The sequence below is a fragment of the Macrotis lagotis genome, chromosome 1 (assembly GCF_037893015.1).
Source record: "Macrotis lagotis isolate mMagLag1 chromosome 1, bilby.v1.9.chrom.fasta, whole genome shotgun sequence".
NCBI lineage: Eukaryota > Metazoa > Chordata > Mammalia > Peramelemorphia > Peramelidae > Macrotis > Macrotis lagotis.
In genome coordinates, this window is record NC_133658.1 from 848,211,374 (window position 1) to 848,227,594 (window position 16,221).

General features: G+C 39.1%; 1 protein-coding gene and 1 pseudogene across 3 annotated transcripts in view; both read left to right on the plus strand.

Annotated features, from left to right (window-relative positions):
• Window positions 1-16,221, plus strand: part of LOC141508692 (protein argonaute-3) — a 96,359-nt gene that overhangs the window by 34,307 nt on the left and 45,831 nt on the right. For all 3 annotated transcript variants that reach the window (XM_074217525.1, XM_074217526.1, XM_074217527.1), the window contains exons 3-4: window positions 3,102-3,222; window positions 7,980-8,188. In XM_074217525.1, the coding sequence (XP_074073626.1) occupies window positions 3,102-3,222; window positions 7,980-8,188 (330 nt within the window). The remainder of the gene's footprint in view (window positions 1-3,101; window positions 3,223-7,979; window positions 8,189-16,221) is intronic.
• LOC141508694 (transgelin-2 pseudogene) lies at window positions 8,195-13,678 on the plus strand (annotated as a pseudogene).

Sequence of the window (16,221 nt, forward strand, 5' to 3'; positions counted from 1 at the left end):
AGGGTGTTTTTTAGTAGATATGCTAATTCTGTTCCAATCATGATGGAATGGATAGGAAAATGAGTACCTACAATTAGGTAATTGCTCCCAGTGCAGGATACAATGCTTTTGTTTGTTTGATTGAATTTTGAGGAAAGACCCAAGAAAACACCGCTTGTGAGAAACTTAATTTTAGGTTCTGCTCTTAATGTTTAGGTCTCTTGGAAAAACTATAGCAAACAAAATATAATAATAAATGGTAATTTTTTTTAATTAAAAGAACATTTACAAATAGCAACTGAATGTCTCACAGAGCTTAAAATGGCCTTGGAGTGATATCTAAATACATCTTATTGAAAGGAAGAATGAATCTTTTTAGGACAGAACTATGGAATGTCTCTATACTTTTACTAACTTTTTGCCAATCTCTGCAAATCATAATATTTTAAAGCTGAATAAATTGAACTTTAGAGACTAATTCCTTATTTTTCTTAACTTTATCCTCCTTTTTGAGTTTAGTCTGAGTATTTTTTTCTTCATGTAGACCTGTGATCTGACCCCCTCTTTCAATAGAGATTCTAGGAGATGTCATTACAACAGAAAGAAAAGGGTCTGAAGAAAGCAGTGAGCCTTTCAGGGTTGAAATAATCCTCCAGCATGAAGAGATTTTGGGGGGATATGGAGAACTCCTGAGGAATGTAACCAAATGAAGATTAATAGAATTCTGTAATGACCGATGTGGAGGAGGACCCTAGTTATTTAGTCCAACCCTGTCCTGATCAGGATTCTCTAGTACAGTATCTCCAGGTCATTATTTCCCTCTCTATCTTTTCTGAGGGAACCTAAAGCCTTCTGAAAAAAGTTCTGTTAGGGAATTGTTTTTGATTCAAGATGAAAGACAGCTTGAAGTAGTAGACAGCGATCATCAGAGCTCTGAAATCCTAGGTCATTTGGTCATCCAGTAGTTAATTCCTTGTTTTGTATCAAGGTATGTGGTAGGAATGCAAAGAAAAAAATACAGCCCTTGCACTCAAGCAGCACACAATGTAATGGAGGAGACAAGAAGACAGAAGCAAGATTGATGGACGTTCATCAGTGGGGGAAGGTACTAGAAGAAAAGAGAATAATAAGGAAAGCTTTTTGTTAAAGATGGGATTTTAGAGACATGGAATCCAAAGAAAACTGCCTATAAGCTGTGATTCAGATATAAGCTGATGAAGGCCTCTACTGGGAAGTGGCAGTTTCAGAAAAGGAGACATTTGTGAGAGGTATTATGAAGGCAGAAACAGCAGGATCTGATCAGATTGAAAGTGTTAAGAGTGTGAAAAGTAAAGAAAATGACTGGCAGGCCAAGGGATGATGATGGAAGTGGGAAAGGTTTGGATATATTGAATTTAAGATTTCTGTAGGAATTCAGTTCAAGATATCCACTAGGAGATGGGAGATCGGAGATCATTGGAAAAGTTAGGACTGGACAAATCTGATGATCATCTACATAGAGATAGTAGTTGAATCCATGGGAGTATTTCTGTGAAAATGCTTTGTGGTTGTGTTCATACAATTCTTGTATGTGTCTTAGCAAATGAACTCACAGATATTGTTACATTTGGTCAGTCAGTCAACAAGCAATTATTAACGATTTATGATGTCAGGCACTTTGCTAAGCATCAAGGGTGTGAAGGATAAAAACAGCAAATTTTCTGCTTTCAAGCAACTCAGATTTTCATGGGAGACAACTTGAAAAATTAGCTACTAAGTACATACATTATGGATACAAGGTAAATGGAACATAATTTCAGAGAGAAGATACTAGTAATAAGTAAGAAAGTAAGAAGGTGGAATTTGAGTCTTGAAAGAACTCAAGGAAGTCAGGAGTCTGAGGTGAGGAGGGTAAGCCATCCTAGGCATTGGGGCAGTTAGCATAAAAGCAGAGTTGGTATAATGGCACTAACAGGACCAGGTTATGCGTGGAGGGAGTCCTGACTAGTGGGAAAATTGTAGGATTAGCAGGGTTGGGTCTAGCTGGTCCTCTATATTAGTGGAAGTTCAGTATTGGAATGAAATGAGTCATATAATCAGTTAACAAAGGAATATTTTCCTAGCTATTCTTAGAGTATAGAAAAGATCTTGAGCTTCCTAGAGTATAGAAAAGAGCTTCAGCAACAAGAGGATGTCACTGAGCTTGTGTAGAAGTGTCTCCTAGGCTATTGTATGAATAGGCTGTCCCCAGTGTTTGGAATGCATTCTTCCCATAGATCTTTTTCCTAGAATCTCTTTCAGGAAGGCTATCTGATGTCAATTGTCAGTGTTGTTCCTACCCCCTTACCCCCCAAATTAATTTGTATTTAATTTTTTACACCCATGTTTCTCCACCCTAATAAAAAACAAACTTTTTGTAGTCAGGCAATATTTTGTTTTTGTCTTTGTATCTCCATTACCTGGTTCTGTGCTTGATCCCATAATAGTTACTAAATGCTTTTTTAGATGAATAGGTGAAAATAAAAATTTCTGCAAGGGAATTAAAGCGTTTTCTTAGTAAGAGAGGAGATAGAGTTATATTAGAGACCTGAAGAGAATGGAAGAGATTTGAAGAAGAGCTTTGTGAATGGAATTGGGATTCCAAAATAAAAAGATTATCAGATATAGTGTGGCCTTATTGTACTTTTAACTTCTGATTTTATGAATTTCCATATAATTATATAAGCAAAGTTTCCTAGATAAAATGCTATTTAATTGCTCTATTGGACCGGATTCTTTTGAATTATTGCCTATATTCCATCTTTTGGGGTGTAGTTCATAAATGTTTTAACTGAGATATCTAGCTATACAATTTTTAGATTTTTTTTTCCTACCTTATTCTCCCACATTCCATTTGTCAGCCTTGATCAAATTATCCAACCAAACTCATTCTTAACCTGTCTTCTCAAAATAGCTAATCCTCGTAAGAGCATATTATTTTCCAGAAAACCAAATGCCTTTGAAAATTTTGATAGGTTTTTAAATCTTAACCAGAATTGATTCACCTAAATTGGTTATGCTAAAGTTCTTCAGATTTGTGATTTATTGTTTTTTTCCCCTCAGTCTTACATAGAAGTTAATGTTAATGTTTTTTTCTTATTTAGGGAAGTGGTTGACTCAATGGTTCAGCATTTTAAGGTAACAATATTTGGAGACCGGAGACCAGTTTATGATGGGAAAAGAAGCCTCTATACTGCCAATCCACTTCCTGTAGCAACTACTGGGGTAAGAAATTCTATTTGTAGTTTTTATTAACATATATACATAGGGGCAGCTACGTGGTGCAGTGGATAGAGCACCGTCCCTGGAGTTGGGAGTATCTGAGTTCAAATCTGGCCTCAGACACTTAATAATTACCTAGCTGTGTGGCCTTGGGCAAGCCACTTAACCCCATTTGCCTTGCAAAAACCTAAAAAAAAAAAAAACCCCATATGTGTTTTGTGTGTGTGTGTGTGTGTGTGTGTGTGTGTGTGCTTTTACTAAGTCTCTCCTCCCACCCAAAAAAGTAGAACCGATAAAACACCATATACTATGACCAAAAGAGAGAAGAAATGAAGGAGAATGAATGAGTAGGAGAGAAAAAAAAAAAACTCTGATGGTAATCACAGAGATTTGACTGAAAAGTCATGATAGTTTAAATGTAATTTGTTACATTGCATCTCTTGACTTTAGTCTTCTAACAGGGTAGAAAGAAAATCAGTTCAGTCAAGAAAATCAAGCTTCTAACATTATATATACCATTTCTTGATCCATCTTGATCTTCTACCAAGAAGGAAAGGAGGTGAATTAATTATACCACTTCAGATATGTGTGACTCTGGGAAGGTCACTAATCCTGATTGCCCCACATTCAAGGCCATCTCCAGTCATCCTGATTCATAAATCTGGGGCTGTGGAGGAGAAAGTGAGGCTGGTGTTCTCACTCAAATCCAATTCACGTGCATGTCATGGCATCACCTCCTTTACGTCAACAAGAATGAAGGACAAAATAAAAACATAAATTCATATGACATCTCATGCTTTTCTATAAATTTCCATTGTCTGTCTTTCACAGAATAGGAATATTCTAATACATTTGATGTAACAGTTTAGTCATTCCCAAGTTGTGATGGCATTGTGAAAATGATGCTATAAATATTTTGATTTATTGGAGCTTTCATTTTGTCATTGCTTCTCTGAACTATGTTCTTAAAAGTGGGACTTCTGTGTCATAGTTTATGAACATTTTAGTCATTTGTTTCACATTGCTTTCTAGAATCTTTGGACTTTCTATAAGAAATTATTCACTTTTCATGGCGGGGAGGGAAGGGAAGGAGGTAGAAAAATATGGAACTCAAAAGTTGACAAAAAGATGAATATTGCGGAGGGCAGCTAGGTGGCACAGTGGATAGAGCACCAACCCTGGAGTCAAGGGCCTGAGTTCAAATTTGACCTCAGATACTTAATAATTGCCTAGCTGTCTGACCTTAGCCAAGTCACTTAACCCCATTCCCTTAAATAAAAATTTAAAAATTAAAAAGAAAGATGAATATTGAAAACTATCTTTGCATGTAATTGGAAAAAATAAAATAACATTTAAAAAAGAACCTTTGAAACAATTCATAAATATCAACAGTGCATCACTTTTTATCATTTATTATAACTTTCCATTTTTGAGGGGGTGGAGCCAAGATGGTGACAGGAGAGGATCGTCTCTTAGGTGCTCTCTCTCAAAACTTATAAATTAAGACTCTAACTAAATTTTCAAGAGACATAATCCACAGAGGAATTCAGTGAGGCAGTTCTCCAACCCAAGGTAGCCTGGAAAAGAGCAGAAAGGCTCCACTTCATGGGGTTGGGGGCGGGGGTAACCTGCCAGAGCAAAGGAACTTCAGCCTCCTGGAGGCAGCCCCAGGCCACTGGAAGCAGCTGCTCATGGCAGCGGGGGCAGTTTCCTGACCTATACTCAGAGAGCACCGGGCTCAACTTGGGGGATCAGCAGGAGGACCTCTGCCAGAGCAAGAGCATGAAACCCAGCCCTGAGGCACTCAGTGAGCAGCATGGCCTGTGGCAGCCCAGACCAGGAACCAGAAGCAGGAGCCGGTAAGCAGAAGCCCCCAGGGCATGAGTGCTGAGTCTAGGGAGGGGAGTGTTTCTGATCCTGATCACAGTCTAGGCCCCCCCACCTCAGCCCCATGGCAGAGGGGTGTACTTGTGGTCATTCACAGACCCGGAGGGAAGACAAAGCCTCACAGACGGAGATCCTTGTGGGGGGGGGGGGGGTGTCCCAATAAAATTTAAAAGCCCAAAACCAGGCACAGGCTGGAGAAATGAGTAAGCAGAGAAAAAAGAGGAACACCATTGGGAAATACTTTGCCTATAATCCCAAGAAGGATCAAAATACTCAATCAGAAGATGAGGAAGTCCAAGCTCCTTCATCTAAAGACTCCAAGAAAAACAGAAATTGGGATCAGGCTATGACAGAGCTCAAAAAAGACTTTGTGGGGCAGCTAGGTGGTGTAGTGGATAAAGTGCTGGCCCTGGAGTCAGGAGTACCTGGGTTCAAATCCAGTCTCAGACACTTAATAATTACCTAGCTATGTGGCCACTTAACCCCATTTGCCTTGCAAAAAAAAAAAAAAACCCTTAAAAAAAAGACTTTGAAAATCAAGTGAAGGAGATAGAAGAAAAATTGGGAAAAGAAATGAGAGAGATGCAGGAAAAACATGAAAATGAAGTCAGCAGCTTAGTCAAGGAGATCCAAAATATGCTGAAGAAAATAACTTGTTAAAAACCAGCATAGGTCAAATGAATAAAACAGTTCAAAAAGTTATTGAGGAGAAGAATGCTTTAAAAAGCAGAATTGGACAAATGGAAAAAGAGATAAGAAAGCTCTCTGAGGAAAACAAATCCTTCAAATGTAGAATGGAATTGAGGGAAGCTGCTGGTTTTACGAGAAATCAGGAGACAATACTTCAAAACCAAAAGAATAAAAAATTAGAAGAAAATGTGGAACATCTCATTGAAAAAAATGACTGATATGAAAAACAGATTTAGGAAAGATAATCTAAAACTTATTGGAATACCTGAAAGTCATGATCAGGAAAAGATCCTTGACATCATTTTCAAAGAATTACTACTGGAAAATTGCCCTGATATCCTAGAAGCAGAGGGCAAAATAGAAATTGAGAGAATCCACCAATCTCCCCAAGAAAGTGATAAAAAAAACAACCCCCAGGAATATTATAGCCAAGTTCCAGATCTCCCAAGTCAAAGAAAAAATATTACAAGCAGCCAGAGCTGCAGTCGGGATCACACAGGACTTAGCAGCAACCACATTAAAAGCTTGCAGGGCTTGGAATATAATATTCCGGAAGGCAAAAGAGCTCGAAATGCAACCGAGAATCAACTACCCAGCAAAACTGAATGTCCTCTTCCAGGGAAAAAGAGGTACTTTGAATGAACCAGGGGAATTTCAAATGTTCCTGTTGGAATGGCCAGAACTGAACAGAAAGTTTGATCTTCAATTACAGGACTCAGGTGAAGCATAGGAAGTGGAGAAGAAGGGTAAAATGTGAGGGACTTGATGATGATGAACTGCATGTATTCCTGCATAGAAAAATGATACTGATAATACTCAAATGAACCTTCTCATTTAATAGAGCAGGTAGAAGGAGCTTTTATAGATGAAGCACAAGAGAGAGCTGAATTTGAAGATATAATGTGGTATAAAAATGGAGTCAGTGGATAAAAGGGAAGTGTAATGGGAGAAAGAAAAAGGAGAGGAATAGGCTAAGATATTTCATGTAATTAGATTTTTTTTATTACAATGAGCTGTTGCAATGATATGGAAGGGGGAAGGCAAGGGGGAATGAGGGAATCTTCATTCATCAGAGGTGGCTAGCAGAGGAAACAGCATGTATACTCAATGGGTTATAGACATCTGGAGTAAGAAGGAGAGAAGGGGGACAGGGGGAAGGGGGGATGTGAGTTTTCTAAATGTGAAGTTTAGATTTTAGAAGTATATTTAGAAGTATTTAGAAGGTTTAGATTTGTATTTTTCTTAATGATTTGGAAATTTTTATGAATATCATTACAATTATCACTTTAAGAAGTCATTTGTTAAAATAATTTGATCACATTAAGTTTGCAGGGAATACTCTTTTCTTACATAGGGGAATTAATGAAAATTTGTATCTTGGATATGTAACCCTTAATCAGAGGTATTTGATTCAAACATTTTTACCCATTCAGCTGATTCCTTTCTCATCTTTATTAATTTAATTTTCTTGTATAAAAGCTTTTCAGTTTTAACCTTGGCCTGGTATTCTACTATCATCTCCCCTTACAACTTTTTTTTAAATTTTTTGTTTAAGGTAATGAGGTTAAGTGACTTGCCCAAGGTTACACAATTAGGCAATTAAGTGTTTGAGGTCAGATTTGAACTTGGGTCCTCCTGACTCCAGGGCTGGTGCTCTATCCACTGTGCTGCCTAGTTGCCCCTTTTCAGTTTTAATGTATGCATTTTTCAATATTTATGTAAGTTTACATTTTCACTTTGTTTTCTCTAATTATCACTTCAATAATTTAAGGCCTTTGTGGTTTTATCTATTATATGTACTTCTTTCTTGTGTTTGAATAATCTTAATAGTTTCTCTACTTAAGAAAAAAGGCTCTCTGCCAACATTTTAGTTATGAAGGTACTTGACTCTGAAGATTTTCTTTAAAATCTGGACCCATTGGAGCAGCTTGCTGGCACAGTGGATACAACATCAACTCTGAAGTCAGGAGGACTGAGTTCAAATCTATCCTCTGATACTGGATATTGTGTGATCTTGGAGAAGTTACTTTTCCCTATATACTTGCCCCCCCAAAAAAAAATTTGGGCCCATATTTGAAGCCATGCAGAACATTTTCTATACCATGATGAAGTATTGGACCTTAGTAGATAAATATACATTTACCTTGTTAAGTTCTGATTTGGTTCTTTTTCTCTCCCAATAGGTGGATTTGGATGTTACATTGCCTGGAGAAGGTGGAAAAGATCGTCCTTTCAAGGTGTCAATAAAATTTGTGTCTCGGGTGAGCTGGCATCTGCTGCATGAAGTTCTGACAGGACGGGCTTTACCTGAGCCTATAGAACTAGACAAACCAATCAGCACTAACCCTGTTCATGCTGTCGATGTGGTGCTACGACATCTACCCTCCATGAAGTGGGTTCTCTTACTTTCTTTCTTTGTTTTTTTAAAAGTGAGGAGTGATTTATCCATTCAAAGGTCCTCATAAGTTTTCCTGTGTTGATCAGGCATAATATATGCAGTCATCTGGAGTATAGATGTATTTTCTTCAGAATTTGAAATCATGTACCTTATTAGTATCCATCATTTGTATTCTGATGACTACTTGTAGTATAATATACTCATCCTTTCTCTTAGCTGATTTTTTAAAATTGAAATTTTATTTTATTTTTCCAATTACAAAGATGATTTTAATATTCATTTATTTGCACATTTATGAGTTCCACATTTTTCTGTCTTCTTTTATTCTCTCTCTCCTCCCCATGGTGGCAAATGGACTGGTAAAAGTTGTACATGTACAATTATGTTTTAAATATTTCCATATTAGTTATGTCATAGAAGAGGAATTAGAACTAAAGGGGAATGAAAAAAAAAAACCATGAGAAAGAAAGGAAAAATATATTTTAAAGTGAAATTATTTTGCTTTGCTCTACATCCTGATTCCTTGGTTTTTTCCTCTGGATGTGGATGGCTTCATCCATAGTAGATCTCTCAGGATTGTCTGCTAAGAGCTGCATCCATCATAGTTCAGCTGATTCTTTAGTAGTTTTTTTGTTTTAATAATGTTATCCATGTTATCTCATTTAATTGTCAGAAAGATTAGGGTTTTATATATATATATTTGTGTGTGTGTGTGTGTGTGTGTGTGTGTGTGTGTGTGTGTTATTCCAATTTCTCAGATGAAACTGAGGCTTAGAAGTGCTGATTTGACCAAGGTTGCACAGTAAGTGGCAGAACTAGAATTAGAGCTTAGGTCTTCCTGATTCCAAACTTAGTATTCTTTGTACTATGTTGCAATGCCTGTATTGCTATATTTAAACCACTTTTATATAGCTTTGTTAAGCTCTTAAGGTTTTCTCAGGCATTCTGCTGGTCATTGGATTATTAAAATGAAGAGATAATAAGTACCTATGTAAGCATATGTAGACTAAATGTAGAGAAAAATAAATACAAAGTAGTGAGGAAGGGAGGGCCCTCACAGTTGGAAGGTAGGAATCAGGAAAAACTTCATGTTGGAGATGCCTCTTGAGCTAGCTGCCTCTCTAAGGAAGAGAGGAATACACTGAAGTAGGTATGTGGAAGATGTGCTTTCTAATTATAATGCATAGTCTGTGCAAAGCCTGGGAATAGAGACTAGGAAGAGGACCAGAGGGATTACAGCTTGTGGGAGAAGTAGGTGATATGTTGGATATGTTTTGGATTAGTTTACACAAAGGGCTTTTTTTTTTGCAAGGCAAATGGGATTAAGTGGCTTGCCCAAGGCCACACAGCTAGGTAATTATTAAGTGTCTTGAGACCAGATTTGAACCCAGGTACTCCTGACTCCAGGGCTGGTGCTTTATCCACTGCACCACCTAGCCACCCCACAAAGGGCTTTTAAAGCTTAAAAAAAAAGTACTCATACTCTCAGGTGATCCGAGTTCTTCCCATGGTTAGGCCTCTCTGGATTATTGATATTAACACTCTTAAGATCTTCAGATCATTTTTGGCACATCAGGTCAGAACAGAAGGATCATTAAAACCTTTGAGCCTGGGCTGGCTAGATCGGAATACATTTTGCTGTGATCAACAGTAGGCTAGGCCAGGCTGAGCCCTGAACACTTTCTTAAGCCTTTTGTTCTTGCTGTTTGAGGAAACCCAAGTCTTACAATTTGCAGGTGCCCGTTTTTGGTCACTCTGAACTGGCACTGACTGATTTATTCCAGTTACCTTTGAGCTTCTGATTGACTTCTTATACAGTTCTGGGATAGAAGAAGTCATTTAGTATGATTTGTCAGTGGATTTCTTAATCATTATTCTATCTGATACACAGTCTTACTGGAAAGGCATGTGCATGTTAAGTAATCTTCTCCCATTCAGGGAGGCTGAAGAGTTGGCAGTAAGACTGTGGTGTTGTCTCGTGGTCATCATCCTTATCAGTTTATCTTCGGTTTTATTTGACACTGTTGACTACTCTCCTAGCTCTCTGGTCTGTAGATTTTTTTCAGTCTCTTTTGCTGGTTTGTATCATCCACATCATGCTCCCCATCTGTGGGTATTCTTTGAGGTTCCATCCTAGGTTGTCTTCTCCCTCTACTGATTCTTGGCTACCACATCAACTCCCTTGATTTGAACTATCATCTCTATGCTATTGATTCCTAGATACTTGTATACAGCCCCAATTTCTCAACTAAATTGGTCTCCTATCCCCAGATGATTGAATATTTCAAACTAGATAACTTGGAGGCATCTTAAAGTCAACAGTGTCCAAAACTGAACTCATTATCTTCTCCCAAAACAAATTCCTCTTACAAATTTCCCAATTTCTGATAACCAACCTTCTTTTATCCCACATTGGTATACATCTTAGCATTGTCTTCAACTCCTCTCATTCTCCTTTGCCCTATTATCCATTTAGTTGCCGTCTTCTGCCACTTTTACCTCCACCCATCCAACTCCTTCTCTACTCTTAAATAATTACCATCTTTGTTCATCACCTCTTGAATAGATTATTGCAAAAGCCCCCTTAATTGTTCTCCTTGTTTAAAGTCTTCTCAGGTCATCTTACACATTACTGTCAGGTAAATTTACTTAAGCATCAGTTTGATCAAATAAGCTAAGCTGCCTACTCAGTTAACACTTGTGACCTTCTATAGCCTCTAAGATAAAATATAAATTTTTCTGTTTAGTTTTTTTTGCTTTATTTATTTTATATTATTACAATAATTTTGTTATAAGAGTAAACATAAACCCCTTTCCCCACCCCAAGAAGATGAGAAACCTCAAGAAGTGAGAGAGAAAAAAAATGTATTGCAGTCTGTGTTCAGATTCCAATGGCTGTCTCTGGTGTGAGTTGCCTTCCTTATCATAAGTCTATCAGAGAAGTTGCTTCAATATTTTTCCCACAGTTGCTATTATAAGCTGTATTTCCCTCTACTCTATTCCTCTCCACTATCATTCTATTCTCTTTCTCCTTTCATCCTGTCCCTGTCCGAAAGTGTGTTGTATCTGAGTATCCTCTCCCACAATCTTCCCTCTCTTCTATCACTTATTCCACCCTTCCCCCTTATCCCATCCCTTTCTTCTTATTTTTCTCTAGGGTAAGATAGATTTCCTCACCCTATTAAGTGTGTATGTTATTTCCTCTCTGAGCCATTTCTGATGAGAATGAAGACTCACTCATTCCCCCTTGCCTTTCCCCACTGCACTCCATTGAAAAAAGCTTTTTTCTTGACTCTTCTGTGAAATTTCTTAGCTTCTTCTTCATCTCCTTTTCCTTCCTTCCAGTACTTTCCTTTATCACCCATTGACTCCATCTTTTTACTATATTATACCATTATATTCTGTTCCTTCCTGTGTCCTGTCTATATATGCTCCTTCTAACAGCTCTTATAAAGGAGAAAGTTCATATGAATTATCAATATCTTCTTCCCATGCAGGAATACAAACAGTTCAACATCATTAAGTTCCTCATAGTTAGTCCTTCTCATCCACCCCCTTCTATCATTCACCAGAGTCCTGTACTTGGAGAACAAACTTTCTGTTCAGCTCTGATTGTTTCAACAGGAAAGTTTGAAAGTCCCCTATTTCATTGAAAGTCCATCTTTTCGGGCTCTCCATCCTCTCCCAGTCAAGATACCAGTATCACCATTTCAGAATGGCCAACAGGGGACCTGCTTATGGACTGAGTCAGGAAGTACAGCAGAAAATTGAAAAGCAGTATGATACTGACCTAGAATAGATCCTTATTCAGTGGATCACAACACAGTGCCGCAGAGATGTTGGGCAGCCTCAGCCTGGGCGAGAGAATTTCCAAAACTGGCTCAAGGATGGCACAGTGCTGTGTGAGCTCATCAATGGGCTATACCCTGAAGGCCAGGGTCCAGTAAAGAAGATCCAGGCTTCAGGGATGGCCTTCAAGTAGATGGAGCAGACTTCTCAGTTCCTTCAAGCAGCAGAGCGCTATGGCATCAATGCCGCTGATATCTACCAAATTGTGGACCTCTGGGAAGGAAAGCATATGGCCTGTGTGTAGCGAACACTGATGAACCTTGGTAGGTTAGCAGTAGCTCGTGGTGATGGGCTCTTCGCTGGAGATCCTAATTGGTTCCCTAAGAAGTTCAAGGAGAATCCCCGAAACTTCACAGATAACCAACTGCAGGAGGGCAAGAATGTCATCAGGCTACAAATGGGCATCAACCGTGGGGCATCTCAGGCAGCCATGACTGGTAATGGGATGCCATGCCAGATCTTCTGATCACCACTCTTCCTCATCCTTCCTTGAATGGTTAATCTTATTTCTAGCAGTGACATTTCTGGAAAGTCCGTGGAACTCTCAAATCCCTTCTGTTCCCTCTTTTTCCCCTATTCCCCAGCCATTGGTGGCACTGCTTTTCTTTGGCTATAGGTGATGAGCAAGTGCCTTTTCACCTAGATGTATACACTTGATGAACCTGATGTATACATTCCTTGTCCCCAATCAGCAAAACTGGACCAACCACCCCATCTTCCTCTCTCCTGGACCAAAACTCAGGGGTACCTGACTCCTTCAACATTCCTATTCACTCTCCCACCCTGGCTTATTCTCTCATTTTGGAATTGCACCCTTATAGTCATTCTTTAGGCCACGGTTCAGGGCACTGGCTTGAAAGGAGCTGAACATGGGACCAGTTTCTTTTCCACAAGGTTGTTCTTCCTGATTCCTCACTCCAACCTTGCTACTGTGGGCACTTAATTTATAGGGAGGGGCCTGTGGTGGCTGCTATCTAGGCCACATCTGGGCTTTGAAGCCACACATCTGTATAGGCCTTCCCTTGGCAGGGGCCTCTTTTTCCCTTGGTCCCTCCCTTCTTGGCATTCCCCTCATAACCCAGTAGCCTGAGACAAGTTTGTGGGGTAGAGGGGATGTCTGGGGAGGTGGGTTGGCCTTGCCTTCTCTTCTCTCCTCCCTCCTTTTCTTCCTCAAAAGGCCCATCCAACATCTGATGCTTAAGGAATGTGAGTTTGCTGATCTGAATAAAGATTTCCAGTCTTTGTAAGATGGAAAAAAAGAAGTCCATCTTTTCCCCTGAAAGAGGATGTTCCGTTTTACTGGGTAGCTGATTCTAGGTTGTAAACCCAACATCTTTTGCCTTCCAGAATATCATATTCCAATCCCTATGAGCCTTTGATGTAGATGCTGCCAGATCCTGTATAAACCTGACTATAAAGCCATGGTAGTTGAATTGTTTGTTTCTGGCAGCTTTTAGTATTTTCTCTTTGACTTGGGAGTTCTGGAATTTGGCTATAATATTCCTAGGGATTGGTTTTTTGGGATCTCTTTCTCAGGGGGATCTGTGGATTCTCTCCATTTCTATTTTGCCCTCTGCTTCTAGAATATCAGGGCAATTTTCCTGTAGTAATTCTTTGAAAATGATGTCAAGGCTCCTTTTCCTGATCATGACTTTCAGGTATTCCAATAATTTTTAAATTATCTTTCCTAAGTCTGTTTTCCATATCAGTTGTTTTTTCAATGAGATGTTTCACATTTTCTTCTCATTTTTCATTCTTTTGGTTTTGAAGTATTGATTCCTGGTTTCTCATAAATTCATCAATCTCCCTGACTTCTATTCTTTGTCTGAAGGATTTGTTCTCCTCAGAGAGTTTTCTTATCTCTTTTTCCATCTGGCCAATTTTACTTTTTAAAGCATTCTTCTCCTCAATAACTTTTTGAACTGTTTTATCCATTTGACCTAAGCTGGTTTTTAGCATGCTATTTTCTTCAGCATTTTTTTAGATTTCCTTGACTAGGCTGCTGACTTCATTTTCATGTTTATCCTGCATCTCTCTCATTTCTTTTCCCAGTTTTTCCTTCTAACTCCTTCATTTGATTTTCAAAGTCTTTTTTGAGCTCTGTCATAGCCTGATCCCAATTTCTGTTTTTCTTGGAGTCTTTAGATGCAGGAGCTTGTGCTTCCTCATCTTCAGACTGAGTATTTTGATCCTTCTTGTGCTCACAGGCAAAATATTTCTCAATGGTGTTCTTCTTGTTTCTCTGCTTGCTCATTTTCCCTGCCTGAGCTTGTTTTGGGGGTGCTTCCTGAGCTTTTGGGACACTCCCATGAGGGTCTCAGTGTGTGAGGCTCTGTCCTCCCTCCTGGTCTGTAAATGACCATAAGCACCCCCCTCTGCCACGGGGCTGAAGTGGAGGGGGCCCCTGCTGTTCTATGGTGGGGGCCTAGACTGTGATCAGGATCTGTATTTGGTCAGAGCCCCCTGTTCCAGGGGTTCCAGAGTCCTGTTCCAGGGACAGAGCTTGGCAGTCTCTCTTCACTCCCCTCCCTAGGTTCAGTGGGCTCATGCCCTGGGGGCTCCTGCTTACCGGCTCTGCCTGCTTCTGTTTCCTGGAACTCTGAGTTGTTCACTGTGTGCTCTGAGGGCTGGGCTTCAGGTTCTTCCTCTGGCAGAGGTTCCCCACTGTTCCCCCAATTTGTGCCTGATGCTCCCGGCAGTGTAGCTCAGGAAACTCCCCTGCTGCTGTGAGCCACAGCTCCCAGCGCCCTGGGGCTGCTTCTGGGAGGCTGAAGTTCTTTGCTCTGGCGGTGGGCCGCCCCTCCGACCCCGGGGAGCAGAGCTTTTCTGCTCTTTTCCAGGTTACCTTGAGTAGGAGAACTGCCTTACTGGGTCCCTCTGTGGGTTCTGTCTCTTGAAAATTTAGTTAGAGTCCTTAGCTTATGAGTTTTATGAGAGAGCACTTAAGATACAATCTATTCTTGTCGCCATCTTGGCTACCAGATGTGGAACTTTTATATGAATTTTTTAAGTTTTTCCTGATACCTAACCCCCTCATATTGTACTTTTCTCTAGTTTTCATATAATTATATATGTATATTATATATATTAACTTTATATTTACATTATGTATATATTTACTTGTAGGACAGCTAGATGTGCAGTGGATAGAGCACTGGCCTTGGAATCAGGAGGACAGAAATTTGAATCTAGCCTCTCATGCTTACTATAGATGTGTGACCTTGGACAAATTACTTAACCCTGATTGTCCTGCATCCAGAACCTTTTCCAGTCTTCCTAATTCATATCTGGCCACTGGACCCAGATAACTCTGAAGGAGAAAGTGAGGCTGATGACTCAGTCCAGCACCCACTCACTCAAATCTAATTCATGTGCTTATCATGGTATCACCTCCCTGATGTTGTGGTCTTCTTCTAAATGAAGGACAAACATTATATTTACTTATTTTCTCCCCCATTACAATGCAACCTTCTTAGGAGAAGGGATGATTTCCTTAATTAATGCCACATTAATTGAAGAGAAAATAAATATGTTCTAGAAAACTCTTTGATAAACAGATTTTAAAAAGGTAACATCAAAGAGTTTCCTGGAGTAAAAGTGGTCAGCAAGGTCAGAAGCAAGAGGTCAAGAAGGATAATAATAGGAATACAGTCTTTTTTTTTTTAAAACTAGACTTGGGATTTCATTCTCAAGTAAGGAAACTCTTATTGTAAGTCAGCATTACCTCTGTAACTTATAATCTTTGGGGCACTGAGAGGGCAAGTGATTTGTCAAGGTAAAATACATCAAGTATGTCATGGATAGGACTGAACCTGGGTCTTTCCAAGTCCAAATCTACCTCTCTAGTAGTCACCTTGCCTGGCTATCTCCATTTCTAGTAGGATCTAAATTAGTGGTTTGTGACTACCATTGCATATTTAAATTTACTGTAGAAGAATATTTCCTTTGTTTTTATAGTAGCTTTTTTAAAACACAGATGGCATTTTCTTAAGCTTATGGAACTCCTGAATTTTTAACCCATGTGACTTCTTGGAATGTCAAAATAAAATACTCATTCCACTAAACTAGTTTAAAAATAACGACTTAGCATTAGAGTATGTCGAATGATTACAATCTAGTTGGATCCTTTTTCTTTTCCTTGTCTAGGAAAAAGTTCCTTTTATTTTCATATATTTGCA